This window comes from Neomonachus schauinslandi, chromosome 2 (genome assembly GCF_002201575.2).
Source record: "Neomonachus schauinslandi chromosome 2, ASM220157v2, whole genome shotgun sequence".
Taxonomy (NCBI): Eukaryota; Metazoa; Chordata; class Mammalia; order Carnivora; family Phocidae; genus Neomonachus; species Neomonachus schauinslandi.
Window position 1 is genome coordinate 178503769 of NC_058404.1, and position 27009 is coordinate 178530777.

Consider the following 27009-nt stretch of genomic DNA (forward strand, 5'->3'; position numbering starts at 1 on the left):
CAAATTTTAGGCCCTTGTTCATCAACCTTGGTGTGTTTTTCCTCTAACATAAATCCAACTAACTTCCTACTCTTAAGTGACCCTTCTATTCCTTGCCAATAAAAGGAACAGGTAAGGGAATACAGTACATCAAAAGAGACAAGCATACGAACATTACATACTGTGTGAGAGCAAGTATTTCCAAAATAAATGCATATTCTAAATTTTCCTACATCAAATTTAGATTTGCAAAATCAGGCCGTGCATGATTAGAAATGCTGAAGGCATACCTCCACAGTGGTTTTGAGATTTCAAATTACAACAGCATCCCATTTTTACAAGGCATTACTAGAATATTCTCCAATGTGTATATTAGATTTCTGTATAGAGACAGTCATGTTCCTACAAGCCATAAATTTAATAAATCACCAGATACATAACTTTCATTCTCACATTTACATTACCAAGTATTTTATGGAGCAATTTTCTTAGTCATAGCAGTGAGACTGTTCAATAATATAAATAAATAAATAAATACTATTTCAACATAAAACCCTTAACTCTAAAAGAAAATAACTATGCTGTAGTCTCACAAGAATACAATCCACTATTAAAGAGACCTCAGTTATCAGGAGGGTCTATCTTGGATTGCCTCCATGAAGGTTTATTACGAGTAGTATCAGAAGGACTTTATTTTAACAAGCATTGCAGAAGCCAAGGACAGTTACGGCTGGGTTCTAGTGTGGAGAGAAAGAGCATGAAAAGCCTAATATCACAATGCTGAAATTATTACTATAAATAACTGGTACATTTACATCATATTTTCATACATTTTCAACAGAAACTTGAAATACAAACTCTGTCAGCTTCGGCCTCAGGCACAGAATTTCTTGTTGAGACCTGTTGCTGTGTATTAACAGTGCCAGTCCTAAGTGTTCCCAGGGATTTTTAGGCTTATATTAAAAAACAAAATCCCTTGTAAGGAAAACTAGACCTTTAGGTGTAAAGGATAGTTTGAAATAATGAAATATTTGAGCGATAAATGAAAAAAAAAAAACCTTGAAGCAATATTTGAGAATATTCTAAGTTAGCATACAGCTACTTTAACTTAATCAACACAATCTATAAATCTCTTTTGTGGAAACACAGATATTCGCCTTATATTCTTGAGGGAAGAAAAGCAGTAGAAGGCATTAGAAAACTATAGCCATAAGTTAGCCTTACAGCCTTTTTGTTGGTATATTATTTAAAGAATTACATTGAATTCCAGGTTGGCATGTTCAGCAATGAGAGAAAATGATCCAAATTTTAAAGAAATAAGTACTACAAATGTTCCATTTGCGATTTAATAAAGTTTACTTTAATATAGAAAATATTACTCATTTTAAAATATAAAGTCTCAGTATGTTAGGAGTTTACAACTAATGAAACTATTGACCTTAATAGAACATTTCTAAAATAAAATCTTTCTGAAGGCATAATTTATTATTCAAATTATCTCCAAGATATGCATTAGCCTTCTCAGCCCAGCATATCAGGGATGGTGTGTGTATATGCACGAGTATGTGTGTATGTGTGTCTGTGTATGTGTTTCCCAAGTGAGCAATGCTGAGATTTCCTAAAGTTTGCTTAGAAATTTCAGAAGGGGCATCTGAAAAATACAGTAACTGGAAAGTCAAATTCTCCACATGTTGAGCCATTAAATAAAATATTTGTCCTCAGAATTGTTTAGGAAGGCACATCAGGTAGAAGAAGATAGTTCATGAAGTCCAATCAATAAGGAGACTGGCTAAATGAAGTGCAAAAAATATTATAATGGATCCTTTTGCTCTTTGGAATCAATGGTAGTAACCTTCGTTTAGAAAGAATGTGTGTCTGAGCAATAACATGCAGCAATATTTCTCAAGTTTCTAAAATGAAAAAAAGCTCAGAGACAGGAATCTCTCCGTGTAGCTATATTATATTTCTGTTCTTTTTTCCCCTATCGAGGCAAGGGAATTGCCTTAACCTCTTCAGAAATGCCATGCTTTCTTCCCATAGGAGGAAATGAAGGCCATGGCATTGATGCTAAAACATGTGTGATAATTACAAGCGAGCAGCAGGGGCAGATGGGGGCTTTCAGTTGCTTAATGACTAGGTCAATTATTAGCGAACTAAAAATGCCAGTTTCTCAGTTAAAATAGATATTTCTACTTAATCCCACACTAAAATATGCACCATCTTTCATGCCTGTGTATTCCTAAATACTTGAAGTGATTCCATATGTCAGATTAAAAATATATATTCTTATTTTAGTATGAAAAACAAATTACAATATTGCAATTGCTAGCATCAATGGAGTCATCAATCTACCTTTGTAAGCCGTATCTTCTTGCTACTATTAAAAGATTTAACAGGGCATAATACCTTAGTAGGAAGGACTTGGAAATTCTTTCTTGCAGATGATATATATTCCCTTTAACTTGTTATGCCAGTGATTTCAAAATTCTTTTCCAATTTATCTTAATTTGTTACTGTATCTAAGGGAGTTTCTTATTCTTTTTTTTTTTTAATTTGAGTAACCTAATTAATCATTCTCACTGGAAAGTTTTTTTATTTTTATTTTTTAAAAGAGTTTATTTATTTGACAGACACAGAGAGAGAGATAGTGAGAGAGAGCACAAGTGGGGAGGAGAAGTAGAAGCAGGCTCCCCAGGAGCAGGGAGCTCAAAGTGGGAGCTTGATCAGAGGGCCCTCAGGCCTCTGCCTTAGGCTCAGGTCAATATCCCAGGGTCCTGGGGTCAAGCATAGGCTTTCCTGCTCAGTGGGGAGTCTGATCCTCCCTCTCCCCCCCCGCCTGCCACCACTTGTTCTTTTTTCTTTCTCTCTCTCCCAAAAGAATAAAAATAATCTTTAAAAAAAGTGAAAAAAAATTCTATAGGGAGGTAGGGGACTTGTGTTGCAGTTAAAAAATATATGTGCCCAAGTCTTGAAATAGCTAGGATACTTTCTAATTTGATTATGTAATATAAAAATCCTATTTACCTCAATCTAATAGTTCTGAAGATAGCAATATGGGTATGAAAGTATTTTTTCCTATATTTATCCTGCAAAGAGAACTTTTAAAAAAATCTCTGAAAGTTTGTGCATTTAGCCTGTTTTTAGCTTATTTTGAAATTTCCAACACTACTGAGACAATATTAAAAGTATTAAATAAACTGTTTAAACATCTTTTTAGTGCTTACTTTACTGAATGGTTTGCATAATTAAAAAGTTAATTGCTTTGTTTCTATAATCTTTAGGAGTCATGGGACCAACTCCAGAAATGGGCTGCTAATGCTGTACTTTCTTATACATGTGCATTATTCCATCGAGTGAAGAACCTTCCCAATCTTGGAAGAGGGTGCACTGATGTGTGTGTGTGTGTGTGTGTGTGTGTGTGTGTGTGAGTGTAAAATGAACCACCAATGAGATACAGGCATAAGGAACAGAATTATCAAGTTTAACCAGTGAATAAAGCACCTGGTATTAATCCCTACCCTATTTTGATTACTGTATTTCGTTAAGCAGATCATGATTTTGAGTCTATTATTATTCTGTTATTCTGAAGAGAAAAAAAATCTATTAGCCTTTTCCTTATTTTTATGATATAAAACTTGACTATTTCACTTATGATCCCAGGTCTCAACATTTATGGCAAGCCACGATTTAGAGTGGTTTTTAATGATGACATATAATACTGCTTTTCCAAAATTACAAAAAAAAAATGCATTGTGTTTTCTAAATCACACAATAAAAAGAGGGATTCTCTTAATGTCCCTGAAAAATAGGTAAGGAATGTCTTTCTGCCTGTAGACAATGACGCAAGATCAATGATTTGCTCGAAACTACATAATAAATGAATGTTTCTATTAAATACAAAATAAAACTAATTTTCTACTTAAAGATGATTTTAAATAGAAATAATTATCATAGCTGCAATAGATTTCATGAACTTTAAATGCAGTAATGCAAATATAGCCCTGTGGAGCTAATAGCAAGAAGCAAGAAATATAAATAATAACAACTCCTATGTTTTGAACACCTAGTGTTATCAGTTATTAACCATAATTTTACATATCTTCTTCCCAGGATCATCATCTATAAAATGCAGATAACATTACCTTCCTCAGTGATTCTACAAAGCAAATGAATATGTAGAACCCTCAGGTTAGCACTAATGTACCATAAAATTATTAGTTTATTATTTCAATTTACCTTACCCTTTTTATCATTTATTTTTAGATACTTACTAAGGATACTATTTCATCATTCCAATAAACCTTAATGTAGGTATAATACCCACTTTATGGTATATTGTTCTTTTCTGGTGTTTCACGCTTTGTGTGTTTATGTGTGAGCAGGAGTGAATAAGTCTATAATTCATTTGTCTCTGACATTAGAGATACTGCATGATGACTTCCCTTTAAAATCCTTTCAGCCCTTTATGCTTGAGTTGCATTGTAATTGGGGTGTTTTGCACTGTACTCTGAAAATTATCTCAAATACTCCATAAAAGTTGATTTCTATATTTATAAATATATTTGGCTTAATTAGCAGTGTGTGTGGAGAAGTGAGTAAGTGCTATGAATCGGTGCCTAATTAGCGGAGTCTATCCATACTCTGATTGGCGATCATCTTTGCAAGGCTTTTCTCACTGCCATGGAATATTTGAGAGTCATCTGTAATCTCAGAGTTTTAAGAACTATTCTGCTGCTGAATGATCTTTAATAATTATTTGATGAATATCTCTGTGAGTTACTGGTTTCTGTCATTTACTACTCTTTCACAATAAATCCAGGAAAATATATGTAGGCCTCTTACAGACAGAAGCCACTTAACTGCAGAAAATAAATTTGAAACTATTAATAAGTTTTCTTTGTGGTTTTCACAGAATCATGTTATAAATATTGGCACTTTTTCACAGTACATAGAGGACCATATGCTCTCAGCCTTGAAAACCAATATGGATTTCAAAAGGGACCAGGAAACAATTTACCTATTGGGCAAAATATGTGAGGCCAGAGAACATTTTTGTAGGCAAGAAAACAATCACGCACTTACTAAATATTATGAACACTACAAGTTTGACGTGGAAAAGAAAAAGCTGTAGAACCAGAAAAAAAAAGTGTGAAGTATAAATAAACAAATGAACATAGTAAAGTACTAACTTGATATAATTTTATTAAATGTTGACTACCTAAAAATATATGTTCAGGTATAACTGCACAACAACGCTTTAAGGAAGATAGGAGAGTAATTATTATAATTCTTGTTCCCATTTTATAAGTGAGGGAGATATTATGTGTATTGATCCAGGCTCCCTTCCTGAAAGTGTGGTGGAATTTGGACAAAGACTCAAACTTCTGGCATCAATTCTTTGCAAATGTATGTATTATATATATAAAAATACATATTTATATGTATATAAATTATATATAATATTGACATATATAATTATTATATAGTATTATTACATATTTTATATTATAACACAGAAGAATTAAGTTAGATTTAAGAAGGACATTTTAAAATTGAAAATTTATAAGACAGGCAAACATTTCTAAAATAGCTTTCTCAAAAGGAATACAGAAACTTAGTAGTCTGAAATGATTCAAATATAATGACTTTTGGTATAGAAAACAAATCAAAGATCCTCGAAATGTCCCAGATGAGGTATTACAAGGGAAAAAATGTATATGGGATGGTGAAGTTAGGAAAGATAAAGACGTAAGGTTATTAGAATGCATAAAATAATAAAAAAATATGAAACCTCAGAGTCAATCTGTGGGACAGTCCTCTAATCCTCCTTTCAGAAAGAAATGTCAGAGAAATTCAGAAATTTTCATTTGGGTAAATAAGAGTAACGTATTTTCCCTAGTATTTTCAAAAACTTAAAAAAAAAAAAAGGCAAAGTAATCAATTCAAAAGTCCTACACTTTGTGCTCTGAAATAAAATGTAGTTACTTAAGAAAAACACACATGGGGACCTCTAAACCCATGGACAATTGATAGAACTAATTTAATAGCTACTTGATCCTGAGGACATAGATAATCCCCAGACCTGGGCTACAAAACAAAAGCACGTGGGTTTGATTTCACAAAAGAGGATAAAAACAGTCTGGGGCCGAAATAGGCAGGAATTAGATTTTAGATCTTCATTATTCTGGGAGAAAGAGATGAACCAATGTTGTCCAGGAGACTAGAAGTGCCTCTCAAAATTGAATTCTCAAAGAACTAGTGAACGCTGAATACAATTGATCACACTGAATAAAGGGGAGGAAGCTTAAGCCGAAGAACTCTGATAAAATATGGTTCCGTGTGAACATGTTGCTTCCAATCACCTGTTTAAAGATGATGTATGGTTAACATTGCCCCGACCAAAGTAAAAGGAAAAAATAAGGATTGGTCCCTAAAACTCAACTTCCTCCAAGTATTTGTATAATTGAATACTGAATTTATTTTAGGTGTGAATCATCTGAGAAATTATGAGTATAGAAATAACAATGTTGAAAATTACTTATCAGTCTGGGAGATGTTTTTGAAACACAGTTTAAAGTGTCAGGTGTCACCCACTCTAGAGTAACAGCAAGTTAACTGTCAAGGTAAATAATAGATCTGATGAATAATTGTCTGAATATTTAGATCATGCAAAGATACTTTATAGAATGGACCAGAAGCAAGGAGGGGAATGAAGTTTGGCTATATAAACATGCTTAAAGCTGATAATGAAAAAATAATTTACATATTTTAAGAAAAGATACGCAAAATCTTTAAGAGTTGACCTTAAAGAGAAAACAAACAACAAAACAACAAACACAAGGTAGGGACACAGGATCTCAATTGGTGCCCAGTTCTAAAAGATGCCCTGAATCTAGGAAGCCAAAGCAATCTATTTTTCAGGAGATGATCCATTCAGTGGTGGATGTGTTTCAGCTGACTTAATCTGGCCTCAAGGGGTCTGGATGATGTCCCTCTTCTGATTCCACCCTCACCAGGCAATCTTTTAAGAGATATGCTGATTTGCCTTGGATCTCCTTAGAGATAAAGAGTACTGTCTGAGAGAAGAAGTAGGGATATTCCTATTTTTGAATGGGATATTCTCTTGGCTCAAAATTTGATAAACTGATGCTCAAGTTTGAAATCAGGATCTTGTAATATGGTTGAGAATTGGTCTTGGCTCTGTACAATTCTGTGCACTGATAAAATTTTGATTCTTAGATTGAGGGGAAAAGAATTACCAGGTACCACCTAGAGTTCATCTGGTAACCAGACAGGTAGTCTTTTCTTGGCACACCCTACATTCCCATACTCTCTATTCAAAGCTTCAGGACAATGGAGAGTGCATATGCCAGGCCAAAAAAATGGATATATCTAGAGATGTCTGATAAACCAAATAAGTGTATGTGTGATTAAATAGGAGTTGCATTTTTATTTGGAAATTATTATGCAGCAATTGGTTAGATAATCTTGGGCTGGAAGAGACAAGTTTTATCAATAAAGAACCTATTCATAATTCCTACTAAGCAACAATGAACACAGAGAAAGGAGAATAAATTTATGTGACATTGATGGTTGACCTTCCTTAGATAAGAACATCAAAAGTGACATCTGCCTGGCAAATCATTATTAGTAAGTCTTTGCACATAATGTATTTGGAGGCATTTCTTCCCTTGTGTACTAGCTGTGGTAAGCATCTTTTTTTTTTTTTTAAGATTTTATTTATTTGACAGAGAGAGACACAGCGATAGAGGGAAGATAAGCAGGGGAAGTGAGAGAGGGAGAACCTTCCCCGTGGAGCAGGGAGCCCGATGCAGGGCTCGATGCAGGGCTCGATCCCAGGACCTAGGGATCATGACCTGAGCCGAAGGCAGATGCTTAACGACTGAGCCACCCAGGCGCCCCTGTGGTAAGCATCTTTGACATTGCATTTCTGTGGTATTGTTTACATATCAAATAGCCTGGATTTGGACAGTCCTTGTACTAAGTTGTTTGAATTTATTTCTCAAGCAAATTCTATTTTCATGATTTTCTGTTTTGAAACATATCTATTTGCACAGTATTACCAACAATTGATAGCACTCTTAAACTGTCAGGAATCCTATAATTACAAAATAAAAATGTTTGATGATGACCAGGAAAATGTTATTATTGGATCTCAACAAAAATGCAATTAGTTAGACACTATTTAAATTTCAAGACAGTGAGGTGGACAAATGATGGTATAGTATAAAGAGAAATATAAAAGTGATATTAGAGGCCAAAACTCATTTAAAAGAGTAATTAATATATTACTCAATGAAATATAGCAAAAGCTGTTACACAGAAATTTCAGACTGTAGTACTTTCAGTAAATTTTGTAAAAATAATAATTTCGAACAATGGAAGCATTAGATGATTAGAAATTCATTAAGGGGCATCTGGGTGGCTCAGTCGGTTGAGTGACCAACTCTTGGTTTTGGCTCAGGTCATGATCTCAGGGTTGGGGAATCAAGCTCTGCGTCGGGCTCCATGTTCAGCACAGAGTCTGCTTGAGGATTCTCTCACTCTGCCCCTCCCTCCTCTCTCTCTCTCTTTCAAATAAATAAATAAGTTTTTTTAAAAAAAAGAAATTCATTAAGATTGCTGTCAAGGGATGCAACCATGGCCCTGACTTTGATAATGGTATTATCATGAACTTGTTTTACCTGAAAAAACATTCTCAAGTGTGTTTTTACACTATACTTCCTGGTCTTCAGCTTTCTTAGTAGTCTCACTTCTACTGAATCTCCATCAGAAACACTGGGCCCTTAGACCATATAACTAAATTTAACAATTTTTTTGGATACCTTTGTGTAGGAATTATTTCAGTTATATCATGCTATGGTAAACAAGGCAAAGGCCCTGTCCTCATTTAGCTTACAGCATCATTGGAGAGAAGAATGTAAAGAACAATCATATCTCTCAGTTGGGTCTTCTAGCTCTTTCTCTTATCAAGGTCTGCTTGATCATGTATCTGCTTCCTTCATCTCTGTATCACTGTAACCACTACTTTACTAATTCCAAATTTCCCCTCAGCCTGCCACAGCTTGTTTTTGCTTTAAAAAAATATCATTTGTAGGCACCTTCACTGTAACTTACTTTTCCATGATTCTTTTATATTTCAATATTTTTTTCAGATCCCATATAGGGTATCATCTCTTCTCAGCAGCATATGTTCATTGATGGTCTCGCTATTCCCAAGATTTTATAATCACCAGGGTTCTAGTGACTCCAAAAGCTGTATTTCTGCAATTTATATATACTCCCTAGTTTCAGATGGACATTTTCGATGGCCTGCTAGATACTGTCTGAATTTTTCAAAGGTACTTTAAAGTCCACGCGTCTTAATCAGATTCATTCTCCTGGAAATGTGCTATTCTTTCCATTTTTCCCAAGTTGGCAAAATAGCACCACGGTTTCCCCACCCTCCCAGGTTGATCTCCATGATATCACTCATTATTCTCTGTAACTTTACCCATACTTCTCTTCTCAAATCCCTACTTACCCATCCTTCAGAGCCTGGCTGTGGTTTTTCATATCCCCAACTCATCATCCTGTGGTTCTGGTAGCATTTAACCTCTCCATAGAGCCTCCCACGCCTTTACTTTTAAATATCTACATCTGTACACGTCATTCTCCACCACAATATTCAAACGCTTAGGAGGCAGAGAACATGTCTCATTCACCTTTGGATCCTTCATGGGAATTTAAACAACAAATGGTTATTGAACTCAATGAATTCTCAGAGTATTCCAAATTCCCTGTTCATTGTATACAATTTTCAGCTATGACTGCTATGACCTTTTGCTACAAATGCTGGGTTGGTGAAATTCAGCCTCATAATGAATAAAAACAATGGGCATAATTCAGTCTAGACTCTATGGCTCATAGGAAAGCATCCTCAGAGAAGCTTACCGCTCTCAGATCATGTGTGGGTCCCCTGATTACCTCATCAACATAGTTGGCGAGCATTTCAGAGCAAAAATAAAATTGTAAAAGACATATTTTACAATAGAAATGAACACGTAGACAGTTGTTAAACAGCAGGTTACTGTTCTACAATCTTTTATTACCAATACATTTTATAGCCCTTGCCACAGTTTCATTTGAACACCCAGTATCAAAAATTAGGGTTTTTTTGAGATTATCGTATTCTGCTGGTTGAAATTCTGTTTCAAGGAAACATTTAAATTTGCATGTGTTTCAAATATATCTTCATTTTGTAATAAACTTACAATTCTACTTCATGGACAGTAATGAGAAGGCATGCAAAATAATGAGAGTAATGTCTAAAAAAAAAAAAATCAACATGCATAAATTAAGTAAAAACTTAACAGAAACAAGATTTAAAAACAGGGCAACCTATTGTCTATATTTCAGATAGAAAGGGAATGTGACATAAAGACAAATACCGATGAACTTAACTTGAATCTTAAGATAGCAATCACAAAAACAATTTGCAACCACAACACAAGGAATGCGTTAGTTTTGCAAAAATAAAACTAATCTAATCCAATCTTCTATAATCTACTATAATCATCTTCTTAACTCAAGTAATATAATTGATCTTCTAAAAAGAAATAATAACTTAAAAAGATTATTTACAGGCCTTTATTAAGTTTGAAAGGCCCTATTTAAATAGCACATATTTTTATTAATTATCCATATTTATAAGCAGAGTGAGAACAGAGACATAAAATTAATCTGTTCTGTAGTTTCAACCTGGATTTAGTGTGTGCTGCCAATTTTATCACTGATAAATTCTGAAGTTTTTGAAGTAATTATGTTTAGCAACAAGAACAAGCAAAGGAAGATAAAGAAAAGAAAAAAAAACAGTAACTTGATTAGAAAAATTAAACAAATAATTTCACTTTATTTGGCATAATGTAAAGCCTCCAGACCAATTTAATAATTATCTTTAAATGACGTAGAAGATGGGTATGTAGAAAAAGGGGGTACAATGCAGATACCGTTTCAATGCCTTCTTCCAGTCCAAGATGTTATTTATAATGTAAAAATTTCAGTAAGTGCATTTAAAATCATTTCATCTGTAGAATTTTCCTCTCCCTTCTCTGTACTTCACACTGCTCTGAACTTCTCTAATGAGTTTTCCCCTTTTCATGCTATAGTGAATTTATTGAAATCACGGTTGTACCTCCCCAACATAAGGACCTCCACCATGTAGGCAGAGATTCCTTCTCATACACTTCAACGTCCTCAGAGAGCCTTGGTCATATTTTATTTTCAACACGTTTGTTGAATCAAATGAATAACCGCAGATTTGTCAGTATATAATTACTCCATTAAACAGAGCCAGGAATAATATTATTCTGCTTTGCTTTACTTAAGAACATAATGCTTTTCTTACAAAAAAAAAAAAAAAATCCCCGCAGTAGAAGAGGAAACAATAGAGAGTGTTTTATCCTCGAAGAGGAATATCGAAGTGAAACAGTTTCTCAATAAGTGGACTAACCTCTGAGGTTGAGTGCTAACTACACTTTAAGAGATGAGTTCTAGTGTTTCTTTACCACATAAAAGATGTTTAAGAGTGTTGTCATATTTCAGCAACATCTATTTGTTTATACATATCTCCAGAAAAAAAGCAGAGAAGGAATGGAAGTACATAGAGTCTATAGGCAAAAAAGAATGCAAAAAGAAATCATGGAGATAATAGCCTAACGAAAGAAGGAGCTAAACATAGAATGCATTATCTAACAAGTGTGCTGAAATTCAGATAAGCAAATGATTTGAGAGTCTGGAGGCAACAAAGCCACTAACTGACCTCTAAAGTCACTTTGAGATTTGATGAGAGCTCATTCCATCCTCAAATGTCATAAGAGTTCAGCAGAATGATCTAGTTTTAAAGGACCAAATTAGAATAAAAAGGGTAATATGGCCACACATTTTATCAGTGTTAATTATTAATACTGAGATTAAAAGGAAAGGGCTGAGAGTTCGGTGAGCATACTAATTGGACACTTTTTCAGCTTGTTTTCCCTGTCAGTGTGAATATTTTCACAGTTCAAAGGGAAATATACACGTGAAGAATATGCGTCCAATTGGAACACTGGGTATAAATGTAAAAATATTTAAAAGTGAGAAAAGATTATAGGAGGGTAATAACGGCTTTTCCCCACCTTGAATGATGAAGAACACAGAGTAGGGTTCATTTGATGCCAGAGAGGACAGAATCTTCTTTTTTTTTTTTTTTTTTTAATTTTTTTTTAAAGATTTTTTTTTTTTTAATTCATGAGAGACAGAGCGAGAGAGAAAGGCAGAGGGAGAAGCAGGCTCCCAAGGAGCAGGGAGCCCGATGCGGGACTCGATCCCAGGACCCTGAGATCATGACCTGAGCCGAAGGCAGACGCTTAACCATCTGAGCCACCCAGGCGCCCGAGGACAGAATCTTCTTTTCCTTTCATTTAAGATCCTTGATATATTTAAACATATCTGCTCCTCGGTGGTACCCCTTGATGTACCACAAAAATGAGAAATCGGGGGCGCCTGGGTGGCTCAGTTGGTTAAGCGACTGCCTTCGGCTCAGGTCATGATCCTGGAGTCCTGGGATCGAGTCCCGCATCGGGCTCCCTGCTCAGCGGGGGGTCTGCTTCTCCCTCTGACCCTCCTCCCTCTCATGCTCTCTGTCTCTAATTCTCTCTCTCGCAAATAAATTAAAAATTTAAAAAAAAATGAGAAATCGACTAAAAGGTATCCAAGGTGAGAATATGGTTCTTACCAATAATTTTAGAATTGTTATCTTTGTGAGACTAAACATTTTTATGATGCTTTCATGACTAAGCTATTCTGTTATGTCTAATCTACCTTAAGTTAATAACAATCAGAATTATTTATCATTACTATTTGAATAATAGCAAATAATTCTATCACCAATGAATATGGAGAAATTATTGCTACTCATTATTTATTTATAAATTATTAGATGTTATTATTTCATTTAGTTGCTCTATTATTGAAGGAAGTGGGGATAAGAAAGGTCAGAAAATTGCACTGCTAGGAAGAGGAAAAACCAGGATTCAAACCGAGGACATTAGATTTCAAAGCCTGCTTTTTAAACCACAATACTCTATCCACAGCATTGCCTCTTCTCTAGGACAGTATTTTCTTTGGATTCTTTTAGATTGTGCTGCTCAGTTACTGGAAATCTGCTGCAACACATATCTTGATTGCAGACAACCTCTATAATTACTTTCTGTCTCTAATCACCATGAAAAAGCAGAAGTGAGTAAAGCCCTCCAGAAGTGGGGGCATGTGGACTTGGGGATACTTGGGAAGCACAAAGCCATTTCACAGATGGCTAGAAAAGTAGAAAATGCAGTCCACCTCTGGCAATAAAACCCCAGGCGGAAAAGCAGAACCATCCAAAAGAATCCTTTCCAGGGTATGTTAATCTCTTCCTGCAGAAATTTAAAAAAAAAAAAAAAAAGGCATTTGCCGAGCATTTGTTTTGAGGTATTATGCTTATGCCCTTAACAAGTGTTTGAGCATTTTTGGAAAGATGGAAGACACAGCCTTGCTACTTAACTCAATCTAACTGAAAACAGTACAAACCAATGGTGACTAGATGGCAGGACCTTAAAAGTGACCGTTGGAAATTGGGTAGGTGGGAGAAAAGTAGAGAGAGAGCCCTTTATCCCAAACAAAGTTATGAGTCTAGTCTCCATTCTCATTATCCTTGGTCTTATTAAAATGGTGTTTCATTTCCAATTGATACTTCAATTATACTCATTTATTTCTTTTTTAAATGTTTTAATTTTATTTAAATTCAGTTAATTAATATATAATGTATTATTAGTTTCAGAGGTAGAGGTCAGTGATTCATCAGTCTTATATACTATCCAGTGCTCATTACACCTCGTGCCCTCATTAACGTCCATCACCCAGTTAGCCCATCCCCACCCCTGCCCCCTCCAGCAACCCTCAGTATTTCTGAGAGCAATGTGAAAAGTCTACGGCAGAAACAAAATGGGTTCATGATGGACTGTACCATGGTTTAATCCTCAAAAACAGTGTACTCTAAATACTACTGAACACATGTGGAATGAGGAGAAAAAATAAAACAACGATCAAGCCTAACTTATACATTTCTGAAAAAGTAAGAAAGTTTGGAATTGGGGGGCTCAGAAATATTAGTGTATAAAAATCAAAATTACCTTTTAAATACCTGAGAAAATCAAGAGACATAAAATTAGTTAGGCATTTTAGAGTGGCCAAATTTTTTAACTCATTTAACTTTTTAAAATCTACCCAAAACTCTCTTTCTGATTTGGAGAGTAAAACATCTAGGAAAAATTGGATATAAAGAGAAAAATCACAGATTGGTGGATCTGAGTAAGATTCTAGAGTTAATTCTGTTAACTGCCTTACAGATGATTAGAAGCAGATCCAGAAGGAGTAAGTGACATACTCAACCCTAATGGCAAAATTGAGATTGGAGGTCAAATGGAGAGTTTCTTATATTTGAGTTGTTAAACACTATATATGGTTACAGGATACATAGCAAAGCCAAATTGGACTTGCAAAGGTAATCCAGGGGGTAACTGAAAAGAGTAAGTAGACTATAGCATGAAGTCAAAGGTCAAGATAAATACTGATAATAGATCTAAAGAAACTGTTAAATACTGCTCCAAGAGAAAATCTGAAGATAAGGGCAAGCTCTTGCATAGTCAAATTATGCTCTTCAAGTGATGATGGTTTTAAGCTTAATATTTGGTTTTTACTTGAATTATGAATTCATTACAATAGGTTTCAATTATTTTAACACTTTCATTATCAAATATTTTATCATTACTCAACGTCCTACCATGAACCCCATATTTTAAAATACTTTATCCTTTTGGCTTAGGTCATGATCTCAGGGTTGTGAGATCGAGCCCTGAGTCGGGCTCCATGCTGGGCATGAAGCCTGCTTAAAATTCTATCTCTCCTTCTCCCTCTGCCCCCCCCATAATAAATAATAAAATAAAATATCCTGTCCCACTAGGTGTATTTTATTGAAATAATAAATAACCAATTTCCTCAATCTTATCAAAAGATCAACATGAAATCATCATAATATTGATAATAATTCATGAAGAGCAAAGAAAAATATATTAGTGATGTTTTTTTATGAATTAATGTATAATTCATTAAAAAATTCTTGAAATTTTTTTAATGATATAATTTCCATTACTGTTTTCCAGAGACCCACGGATGTAAATACCCAGATCTGAAATTATTAAAATGGTGGGTCTCATTCTATTTATTAGATTCAGGTTTCATGAAATTATGTTGATGCTTACAGTGTATTCTTTTTCCTAAGCTAATAAGAGAATAAAACCTCATTCATCATTTGGCAGTAAGGTGGGTTGGAATGTAGGATAAAGCTTATTATAAAGCTGATTAATCCACAGGCCTTCTTCATGAAATTGTGTTTATTATGCTAAAGTATAGGAAGTAAATAAAAGCTTTTGTAAAATATAAGTGCATTTCACTGCCTATCTACTTAAAATTTCCTTTTAGGTATTTTAGTTATTTTTAGTTACTTCGTGACAACTCATTTTCATCATTAGCTGTTCTAACGTATCCCCAGGTAGCATCATGACCCTGGGATGTTATATTATTGCACTGGAAATTATCTTCTAAACTTTACAATGGAAGTTAATCCAAATACCAGTTATAACTGCATTGTTTCACATAGGTTAAAATGCAAGGAAAATATTTGAGGTAATAATAATTAGGAAGTAGGACAGCATCCAAAATGGTATTTTCATGGAAAATCCAATACAAATCTTGATTAAAACCTAACCAAGTAAAACGCTGCAGATTACCTGGATTCCAATTAAATGTGACAAATGAATACTTGACAGGTTTCAATTCCCATTCTATTTATGTCAGAATGATCCATTAATCTTGAAGATGAAATTACCAGAATTCAAGCGATACAATTGTACTTTATGGCTAGATAGTAGTCTGAAAACTTGGACCCAACAAAACTTACTCAAATGTCAACTACTACATTTGGATCACCCAAAGTGAATCACATCTCCTGTCCTTACCTATAGATCAGGGCTAACATGAATCACAGCAGATGACAACTGATTATATAAAACTGAATTTCAAGTGTCAGTCACATACAAAATCAGAAAAATCAGTTCTATTATGATAATCTTTGTTGTTGACAAGACTGAAAACATGGTTATAAAAAATAACTAAAAGCCTTACTTGGAAAACGTTTCTCAGCAAACTTTCTAGTTTCTTAACAAGCTCACCTGTTAAGTTTTCCATGTGTGTTTCCTAAAAAGTAACCGATATGTGTTTGCCATATATAATTATGCTTATTACTCGTCATTTCTTACTTATTTTAAAGGTGTTGAATCCCCTTAAACTCGAAAAACAGAAAAATAACATCAAAATGTGATTATATTGCCAATGATACAAGTCCTTTCTGTTAATACAGCTGACATCCAAAAATCAAGCCTTAATTATACATTATGTTGTTTATTGTGAGATACTTTTTAAAACACAAATAAAAGTATATCATCAAAAGGTAATCACAGGTATAAGAATGTCCTTAGATTAGATCAATCCTGCCTTCCTAGGTGTGTGTGTATGTATAATATTATTATAGTGTTTTAGTTTTTACTTTTGTGCAAAGCATTTCAAACATATTTGCCTTAGAAATATATTCATCAGCAATGCAATTCATACCAAAATTTTTATAGTCATTTAAATAGATACTAAAAGAACTTAATTCTTAAAAACCACATCAGACTCCCATCCACATAAGCATACACCACCATACACACAGATAAGCATGCTGTAAGGCAAAATGCCATTTGAACTCTGGATTATTAATCAAGAGTGATATCAATCATCCGACCCTGATATCATATCTTCTCATCCAGATAACAATGTGGAAAAATAATTATTTAACATGATTTAGTTTAGCCGTAATTTCACTCGGGGTCATTTATATCTATTACTCTCTAAGGTTGGATTTTAATATTCATAGGTAAACTTCAAGAAAAAAATCAGATTTTCCTGCATTAATATGCTCTATTTGCATACCATCACTAAAGAAACTGGTACATAACAAAAAGTTAGGATGTCTTATTTCACTTGGGGGATGGGATGGTGAAAAACAAATCCGTTTCGAGTTTTCGCTACAGATAAAATGTGTGCGGTTCCCCTTCCTTCCCCTACATATAACCAAATCTCTTTTTATACTTGAAATAATAATAAAATTAGTATGAACTTTACCATTCCATTATTTCACACAAACCTACTCCTCAGGTATTTACTTATAACCTGAAATCCAAAAAAGTACATCATTTAATTGTTTGGGGGAACATAAACAAACGTGAAAAGGCTTGTAAATACTATTTGCAATCTAACTTTATAACTTAAAAGAAAGTGTATAGGAGGCCAATTGTTGTGGTTCTCATGAGAATCATTTCACAACAGGATAGGAACCTAGAGTCCTAAAATTTGCTTTTTTCCCTTTCCCTTGCACAAAAATGAGAAGAAGAAGAAGAAAAAAAAAAAAACACGATGTATACTTAAATGAAAGGGGAGTTCTAATAGTATTTACAATATATTTCTGGAGAATAAGATAACACTGTTCTCCTTGTTTGACTCCATTTCATCTATCACTCAAAAGGAGAGGCTCGCAAATGCTCTGACAAATACCTAGGAAAAGAAAGAGCAAGGTGTGTTTGTTGTCATTTCCTTTCACTAAAGGCTGGACAATTGAAGTAGAAGAAATAGTTGCATGACAAAAATGAGTAGAAGAAAACAGTAACACAAGACCTTTCTCAGTTGCTATTGTTTAGGTATTATGAATTAATTTAGGTTTGTTTGTTTTCATAGCAGGTACTACTCCGATTTATTTGGAAATGTGTTTATTTCTGACAGGCTGTTTTAAAATGATGGTGCAAGTTTGGTGGATTTTATCTATAAGGTTATGTTTCTTTATTTGGCATTTCTGTCCTTGAGCAAATATTTATTTTCTTTTAGGTAACATAGTTCTAGTGTCAGCTATTTTAGTTGGGTTTTAGACTGAGCCTCACGAGTCTACTCATTATGGCTCGCTAGCGTGATTATGTGTGTGGATGCTGTGTTTGCCCCTACCATTTTCCATATGCTCTGCCTCACCAACACTGCCATCCGGCGTGGTCCTTTCATAGTTGTCCTCTGGGAGTGGAAGGGCACCCAGCCTTGGCCCTGATGAACTCTTACTGCTTGGTGTCTCTGACTCCTCCAGCCCGCTGTCATAGCAACTCTGCAGTGACCCCTGATGTGGGTCCTGAGGCTGACTCACAACAGAAAACGTCACTCTACGAAACGGCTGCAAGAGAAAAGATTCTGAATGTCACTAAAATATAAGACTGTAAATGATCTTATTAAAAAACACATACATTGCATACATCAAGGACCGACGACTAATTCAATACAAAATGCTTAGAGACGTTGAAAGCTATTTGGTTAACTGTATTATCTGAGGCAAGTCCTAGAACTTAGATTTTATTATGGAAAGGAAAAAAAAAAAAAAACGGAAAATTCACCTTCTGAAACAGAGATAAGAAAACAGCAATTTCACTAAAACACACATTTAAATCTATGTTAGTACCACATATTCAACCTTTTTCTATTCTGTAGTCTTTACTTCCAGTATGCTTTTCACAAATAGACTCTATAAAAACAAGTCACCGATTTGGAAGGCAATAAATATTGAAGTAATCATCGTAAGAATTCATTTTTAAAAACTTCAGTTTTAAAACATTTGTCTGTGTGATATAATGGTTTTAAAATGAGTGTTCTGGCAGGTGACTTAAACTATTAAAGGTACAACTGATAAATAAGAATTTAGATGCAGTCCTGGGAAATAGAAATGCATTTCTTACTTTAGTCATATTAGAAATATTAACCTATTGACCTTGATATTATAAGGGTGGTATTAAAATAATAAACATTTCTTTAACCAGAGAACAGAAAATAAACCAAAAAGTATGCATTTACTATGACTGTTTATAGTTTGTTCAAAACCAAAAATTTACATCATGTAGCGTCCTTAAATTTTACGTTAAAAGTGTTGCATATTTTTATCCACAATTTACTATGATACTGAAATTGGCTGCACTGAAGATTTACTATGTATGGAATTTACAGATTATTGTAACTACTACATAAATTAAAAACTTTAGGCTCATTCAGGGAACAAACTAATCTCATGCATTGATAGTGTCACATACATAATAACTGGAAAAAAAACAATACAAAAAGGTTCTGTAATATCTGTCTGAGATTATTCTTGGCAATAGTTGTATCCATTAAAAACTCTTGCATGATTTGAAAATGGCATAAATGTATTTTTTAAACATATGACTCAGACTGGTTCTTTTTAATACAAAGCATAAAACTAATGTTGCCAGAAAATAGTGAGAAAGGTAAAAAACCTTTTTTGCCCTTTTATAACTTGAATACTAATGGTACAAATTACTAGTCACAACAGTATGATTTTTTAAGTGTTAAGGATAATCTACACATGTAGGTTATTAAAGGAAAAGCTACAAAGAGTTATGGAATTCCCCCCGAATTTATAAATTGGTTTTGCTACAGACAAACACATGCTTCTGCAAATCTTCCCTTTACCTTGTCTCAGAAGACTGGCCATTATTGGCATTTTTAACTCAGTACCTTATTCTCCATGTACTTATTTGGAGTGTACAAACTTTATAAAATTCTATTATTCATTCTAGTTCAAAATCAACTTTTAAAACCGCTGAATCCTATTGTAAAGGAAAAACATTTAAAGTACATTCTCTTCTTTATAATGTTTAACTGAATTGGAACTGTAGTAAAACAATTATGAAATATTTCTAGTACAAACAGTATACACATCACGGCCCCAAATTTACTGGCAATAAATTCTAAGAACATCACTCTTATTTCAGTAATAATTCTCACATTTCTTTACAATAGTATGATATTTCATATATATAAGTAAATGTAGAAATCAATTTGTATTTACTATATTTTATCTTATGTGCACATATTTTCTTTTAAATTTTTTTCTCTTTATTCACTCCCAGCAAATTATCTGGATCTCTTCAGTCTCATCTCAGAAACAAGGCTGCTGGTAGTTTCCTAAAACCACATTGTTCTGCACAAAGAAAATGCTCAGTAAATACTACTGAACAATGAGCTTTAAATAACAATGCTGAATTTAGGAAAGAACTCCAGTAGTCATTCAGACATATCACTTCAAGACAGCAATGGGTTAATATATACATGTAAAGAAAGAGAGAGAGAGAGGAAAGTCAAATGCTGTTCTTGATTCTGCTTTAATGATTCTCAAATCTTTTAGCTCAGTCTTCATTAACCCAAGAGGAAAGATCAAAACGAATACAGAAATACATATTTTGTACTAATAAATTGACAAAAGAAAGTATGTAAGAAATTATGAGAAATGTTGTTCCGTTTTGATATAAAAGTAGAAAAGGGGCGCCTGGGTGGCTCAGTTGGTTAAGCAACTGCCTTCGGCTCAGGTCATGATCCTGGAGTCCCGGGATCGAGTCCCACATTGGGCTCCCTGCTCAGCTGGGGGTCTGCTTCTCCCTCTGACCCTCTTCCCTCTCGTGCTCTCTGTCTCTCATTCTCTCTCTCTCAAATAAATAAATAAAATCTTAAAAAAAAAAAGTAGAAAAGAAGGTGATGTTTAGCTGAAGGTAGGAAACACTGAATCTGTAATTAAATGCTGGTTCCACCAAAAGTAGTAATAGGACAACACAAAGGTGAGAGGCTATGTTTGCAATGAAAAATGTCAAAAATAAAATAATGATCTTTCTATCATGTACTGTATTACAACTTCTATGATTCTGTGTATTTTCTTCATTTCTTACCCTATATTGATTGTACTTTAATTTCCATGAATTATTTTAGGTTACATATTAAATTTAATGACGAAAGAAAAGGTATTACAAATGTAAAATACTAAGATCTATTTATATAATAACAAATATTTAGATTCATGAATGCTTCATTTTGTATAAAAAGCTTTTTTTAAAAAAATAACATAATGGATGAAATAAAAATAATTCACAATAAAAATCCAAAATAAAGAGCATCACAAATTGGATAATGAAAAACCCCATCTTTTTAAACCACATTTAAAAATATTCCATTAGAATTCAACAATACAATATCAGCATTATATTACTATCTCAAGCTCTATTTTGATAATTTTGTAAAAACAAAATTCTTCTGGCAAAGTATTTAAGTTGGCAATGTGAACAAATTAGTGCAGAATCCTAAATTCTGAAGGTAAATCCACTGGCACAAGGCTTAAGCTTTGATTCCAATGGAAAATCAGACATACAAACTAGATAGATGGATAGATAGATAGATGATAGATAATAGATAGATAATAGATAGTAGAGATAGAGAGACAGATTGATGGGCAGACAGACAAGTATTTACGTACCATCATTCATCATCAGGTTGGGTCTATTGAGAAGATAGAGAAGTTAAGATACAGAATTCACACTATTTATATACTCCAGAAATGCTGACTAAATAAGATATGTCAAGGAGTGTTGACTGTGTGACAGGACAGAAAGAATGGGTTTGCATTATATATTTAACTATCACTTTGTTAATTACTGATACTCTGAAGTAGAGTGGTTTAAGCGGGTATTCCTAAATCTAGATGTACCTTAGAATGGCCCAGAGAACTTGTGAAAAAACACAAAGCCAACACACGGTTTCAACTTAAACCCAATGAATTAGCGTTCAGAGTGGGACTGGATATCAATAGTTTGTAAAGTCCCTCCAGGTAATGAAGAGGGACTTCACTGAGGAGAGAGGAAGGAGAAACCCTACAACTGAAAGCAGTCAAAAAAAAAAAAAAAAAACTGTCCCAGGATGCCAGGTGCTCCCTTAAATGTCCATGGATTGTGTTTCCCTGGAGAGTAACTAGAAACATATCTCCATCTTGAGATGCAAAAGTATGGACATGAAGACCTGTAGTGACCTGGGGTATCTGAGCTTTCTATTTTTCTGTCCAGAGTGATAAATGATTTCTTGTCGTGCAAAGACAAACTGGTCTTCCTTAAAGAGGAAAAGGCACAAGAGGATGAGAAGAGTGTCAGCGTTCTAGCACTTTGAAATTGTGAAGATGTGTTCAAAAAGTAAATAAGTAATGCAAGAAAGGGGTATTCAAGAAAAGAATTCCAAAGATTGTGAGTGGAAAACAGGTGACAGTTATACACAAGAGGGAGTGGTAATCAAAGATTTTAGGGAGGCAAATGAATGATCTAATTGAATGAATGAGATTGAAGATGTGATGTAACAATTTTGTGCAAAAGAGTAGGAAGAAGAAATGTTGGAGGCAGACAATTATGCCAAGAAAGAGTGAACTTTGGAGAAACAGCAATGGCAATGGGCAGCGAGGCCATTATAATGTATGGCTGCTTGAATTTAGACATTGTTTCACCATACCTACATTTGTTCTATATTCACTATGTCTCAGGGTTTCGAGGATGTCCCGACAATGGTTCCACAAATTTAAGAAATTCAAAATTGTATAGGTATATAAAAACAGATAATATAGAATATGATTAGGTTTCCAATGAAACAGATATAACAAAGTGCCATGAAACCTGCTTAGGATTTAGGGTAGGCATTGCAAAGGAGGGAGTTGTGGGTTGAGACCTCTAAAAGAATTTTGATAGAAAACATATCTTTGAGGGATCAGTTATAGTTTCCATATTTGGGGCCAGCAGCAAAAGATTAAAAAAAAAAAAAAGAGGGTGGATAAGAAAACCAGATCACTTTTGAAACTTGGAAGGATTAGAAGCAGATCATCTTTGGAAAGAAAGAAAATCCTGTAGATCAAAGGCATCACAGATATGGAGAAGAATTATGACTACCATATGCCCATAGAATTCATCCATTAGAAGGTCATTGTTACCTTAAAATCTCTAAACTGTGAAGAATAATTGTATGAGATTAGAGTAAAGGAAGTAAAAGATCAATTTATATATATATATATGGGGAAATGGAGCAAGTGGGGACAGACTACTAATTTTTAAAACATGACATGAGAGAAGTAGGATTACAGTTAAAAAGAAAAAGATTTGTGTAAAGAGTTTTATTTATTTATGCTCATTTTTATCTTTCTTCATTGTTACTGAAAACATTTTCTTTAAGGTAAATATTTGAAGATACGAGCAAAAAGCCTCATAACATAAGGTGCACCGGGAATGAATGAAATCGGAGAACATAAGTAAACTAAGAATGAAGAGAGAAATTAAATTAAAAATAAAATTACAAAGGTCAGGTAAACAGTAAAACATGTTGAGTGCATGCATGGTGTGTGTGTGTGTGTGTGTGTGTGTAATGAGAAAAAAAATGGTATGTTAGAAATAATAGAAAAAGGAAAGAATTTTATTCCAAACAACACTATAGATTCGTTATTGACCTAAGACAAGTTAGCTGACCTTTGGTTCTTGTGCCTTAGGCTCAAGGTCTGTAAAATGAAGTTAATGATACCTGCTCCTAACTAACTTAAATTCTCTGAGAAATAATGAGATAGTTTATAAAAAGAGACTTAAGGTCCCTCAAAGACATATATTATAAAAGGTATCATAGCTCAGGCCACAGCTATATAACTAAAGCAATATCTCCCATTATGTTTTAGGTTTTTTTTTTTTTTTTTTCCTTCTCTGTTGTGTTTTTGTTGTTGTTGTTGTTGTTGTTTTTTAATATAAAGCTGGCTCAGTAACTCACCAAGTTTCTAAATGGAATTTTAAAAATTCATATGAAATTTCAAGCCTAGTTCTCCTGTTAATGCAGTGCTTTTATTGTTCTAAATTCAAGTTATTTGTAAAACAAATATGTACATACAACAACACCAGTTCTTCAAAAAGTATTTGAATCTAACCATCGATTGGGCATGAATATCTCTACGGTCACTTATTTTGGAATGGCATTTATCAACTATTTTTTGTCCCCGTTATGATACAGAGAAGAGTTTCACTTGAAGACACACCCTACTATAGGGACTTTTCAGATATTTTAGAAGTTGTTACAAATATATTCAATGGTAACTCCAGATAATATACAATTCCTGGGGCATTAAGTGTATCTTCATTGTTATCCCAGGCTCCAGCTGATTTAAGTACATCCGAGTTGGCATTGCTTTAAAGTCCTATAGACTTAGAATAAGCATTCTCCATTCTTGTATAATTTTATTCACTTTTTATTCTGAAAACCTACAGTTCACGTGGGAAATCGGCAGAAGTGTTAATGGGGATGTCTTCTATCTTCTATTCGCCTGCTGTGGGGGGCCCAGAATGGCTGCCTCTTTCTTCTCTCCCCTATTCATTGGAAATGCTCATGAGCCCCTGGTAAGAGATGTGTGAATGCAGTTAACATTTCCATATAAAATTAATCCCACAGACTGGGAAGGACAAACACAGGAAATAAAGATTTAAATCAGGTGCTGTGGGGCACGCAATGTAACATCAATAAATACATTTGCTCGTTAATATTTTTGATACTTTCTTTTCTGGAAAATGTGAACAGATGCTAAAACTGATACATCAGTATATTTAGGATTAGGAGAAAGATCGCCTGCTTGATGAGGAAAGGAGTTAGACTATATTTTGGCTAGAGAATAAGGCTTATTTTCTAAAGATGTTGTTACAAGGAGTAAAGCATTCATGAGGGGAAAATGTGGTGAGCATTTGATTCATTATTCTTTTTTATAAAATTGTATCTGCTTAATTGATAATACAAATTACCAAACAATAAACTTAAACCTAGGCAGTCTAACAAGTTTACAGGTCCCATGAGATGTTATCATAATTTCTACTTCAAATATGAACTACCACCAGATTTCATCCTGCTCTTATTCAGAGGGTTCAAAGGAGGTCAAGTCAATACATTTCACATTCATAAGAGAGAGGACTGAAGCAATTTTCTAAAAAAGTTTTTAACTATCTAGAAAGCTGATGTCACATTTTACTATAAGTATGATAACTACCTCATTTTTATTTTATCTTGCAAATTCATTATTTTTTTTAAATTTTAAAGACCTATCAAATCACATCTTTTTGAAAGTATTGACAAAAGAACATGTATTCTTTATAACCTGAAACTTTGAGAAAATTAATTTTGAAACTAATTAATATGCTATTCTGTTTTCAGAATACAATCACTGCCAGATATATATGACATTACTAGGTGTGACCTATTTTAAAAAATCTTCATGAGAAAGTCCATTGGTAGTTTCTAAGAAAAGCAACAGAGACCGCATGCATATTCACAAATATATGGATAGTAATAAAATTTTTTATTTTTATTCATTCTTAATTGTTAGATTGATTAAAAAGGTGACTACCATACCATGAAAGCACAGATGATGTCCCACAATCAGACACACTTAAAAATATTTGCCTTCTATCTACATTAGCAAAATCTCCTAAGTTAAAACCCGCACAATAAACACTTAGTGTTTTCTTTGATCGGACAGTGGCCAATTTTAGAAAAGGGAAAACCATGGAGGTGAGCTTCGGGAATATCTTGTTATATACACTACTTACAGTAAAAGGAAAAACATAGCATTGGGGTAAGAGTGCAGAAACTTTTCCCTTGGAGTTCATTTCTTATAACCTAGTGACACCACATTTATGGGGATTTTATTTGCAAGCGGATAGGACCCTACAGATGCCAGTGGAAAGAACTTCAGGTTAAATCTCTTTCCTTATTGAATACTGCTCTGTGTCTTAAAGACAACTTTATTGAGAACTTTAAATCTGCACCTTCCTTTTTAGCTTCAATAGCTTCTTCATAAATCGTCTCCTTATCTGGAACTCACATACAGCTGTCTCAGTCACATCAATTATTTCTGAATGGGCTGAAAAGACTTTTTTATTTTTTCCAATTCACTTAGTTACGTCCATCAAACAGACTTCTAATGACTCTCTTTGTCAGTCATAAAGCACTGAAACAGTCTTGCAGCATTCATAAGGAACACTACATTTTATTTTTAAAGAGGATCTATCTAAGACTGTGAGATCTTTTCTTGCAAAGGCACAGGTACTTGATTAGTCTGAAAACATTTTCAGCTGACGTCAGTGGCTACCATACAAACGTATCTAGGATTCCATGGTGCTTTAGATGGAGTACATCTGGCAGGACCTTCAAACAAACTTTAATCAGGTCTTTTAAACTTTTTAAACTTTGCTCACATCTCAATGTTTTTTCCATACTTCAAACGGTTTTTCTTTCTTTCAAGTCAATAGCAGATGAAAGGATATTAAAAAGAAACATGTTGAAACACTTGAACTATTTAATTAAAACACTCATTTAGGGAAAGAGAAGTTAACTAACTGTATTTATTTCTTTTGACTTGCATGCAATTTCATGTTTGACATTATTATTTGTTCCACAGAAAACTAAGAATGCAGATGATACTTGATAGTTCTTAGTCCGGTAGATTGCAAAATACTAAATATTGCAAAAGAACAATGACCATCGGTATTAAAACAGTAGCCACTATGGACTGGAAAAGTTCTATTTGTTTTACTTATGCTGTCACTTCTCCTCATGTCATCCCTACATGGGTCATATTATATTCTGATTTTGGGAATGAAAAAAAAATAATGAATTTCAGTATTTACTGCAAGAACTACTGTAGCCTTAAAATACAAGCGGGTCTCTTATTTCTCACCCATAATGAAAAATATCAGGAAACAGAATAGCCAAAGCCTAAAATTCTTAGTAAATGAAAGCAAGTCTTTTTTTTCTGAAACTCTGAAAATAGATATTATGCTCTAAAACACAAATTGTGGATCCTCCATATTGCCAACACAATTGCTTGGCCTATCTTTTGCTCTATTTGCTGACTTCTATTAATCCTAGCCCAGGATTAATAAACTTTTTCTGTAAAGGGTCAGAAAGTAAATATTTTAGGCTTTGTAGGTCATA

The 27009-nt window shown here is 33.9% G+C and overlaps 1 protein-coding gene across 2 annotated transcripts in view; it reads right to left on the reverse strand.

Moving 5' to 3' along the window:
• The window catches only part of PCDH7 (protocadherin 7), a 414068-nt gene that overhangs the window by 204731 nt on the left and 182328 nt on the right, over positions 1-27009 (reverse strand). The window contains exon 2 of one of the 2 annotated variants that reach the window (XM_021689845.2): positions 18148-18364. In XM_021689845.2, coding sequence (XP_021545520.1) covers positions 18148-18364 — 217 coding nt within the window. The remainder of the gene's footprint in view (positions 1-18147; positions 18365-27009) is intronic. The other variant, XM_044913012.1, reaches the window with a different exon arrangement.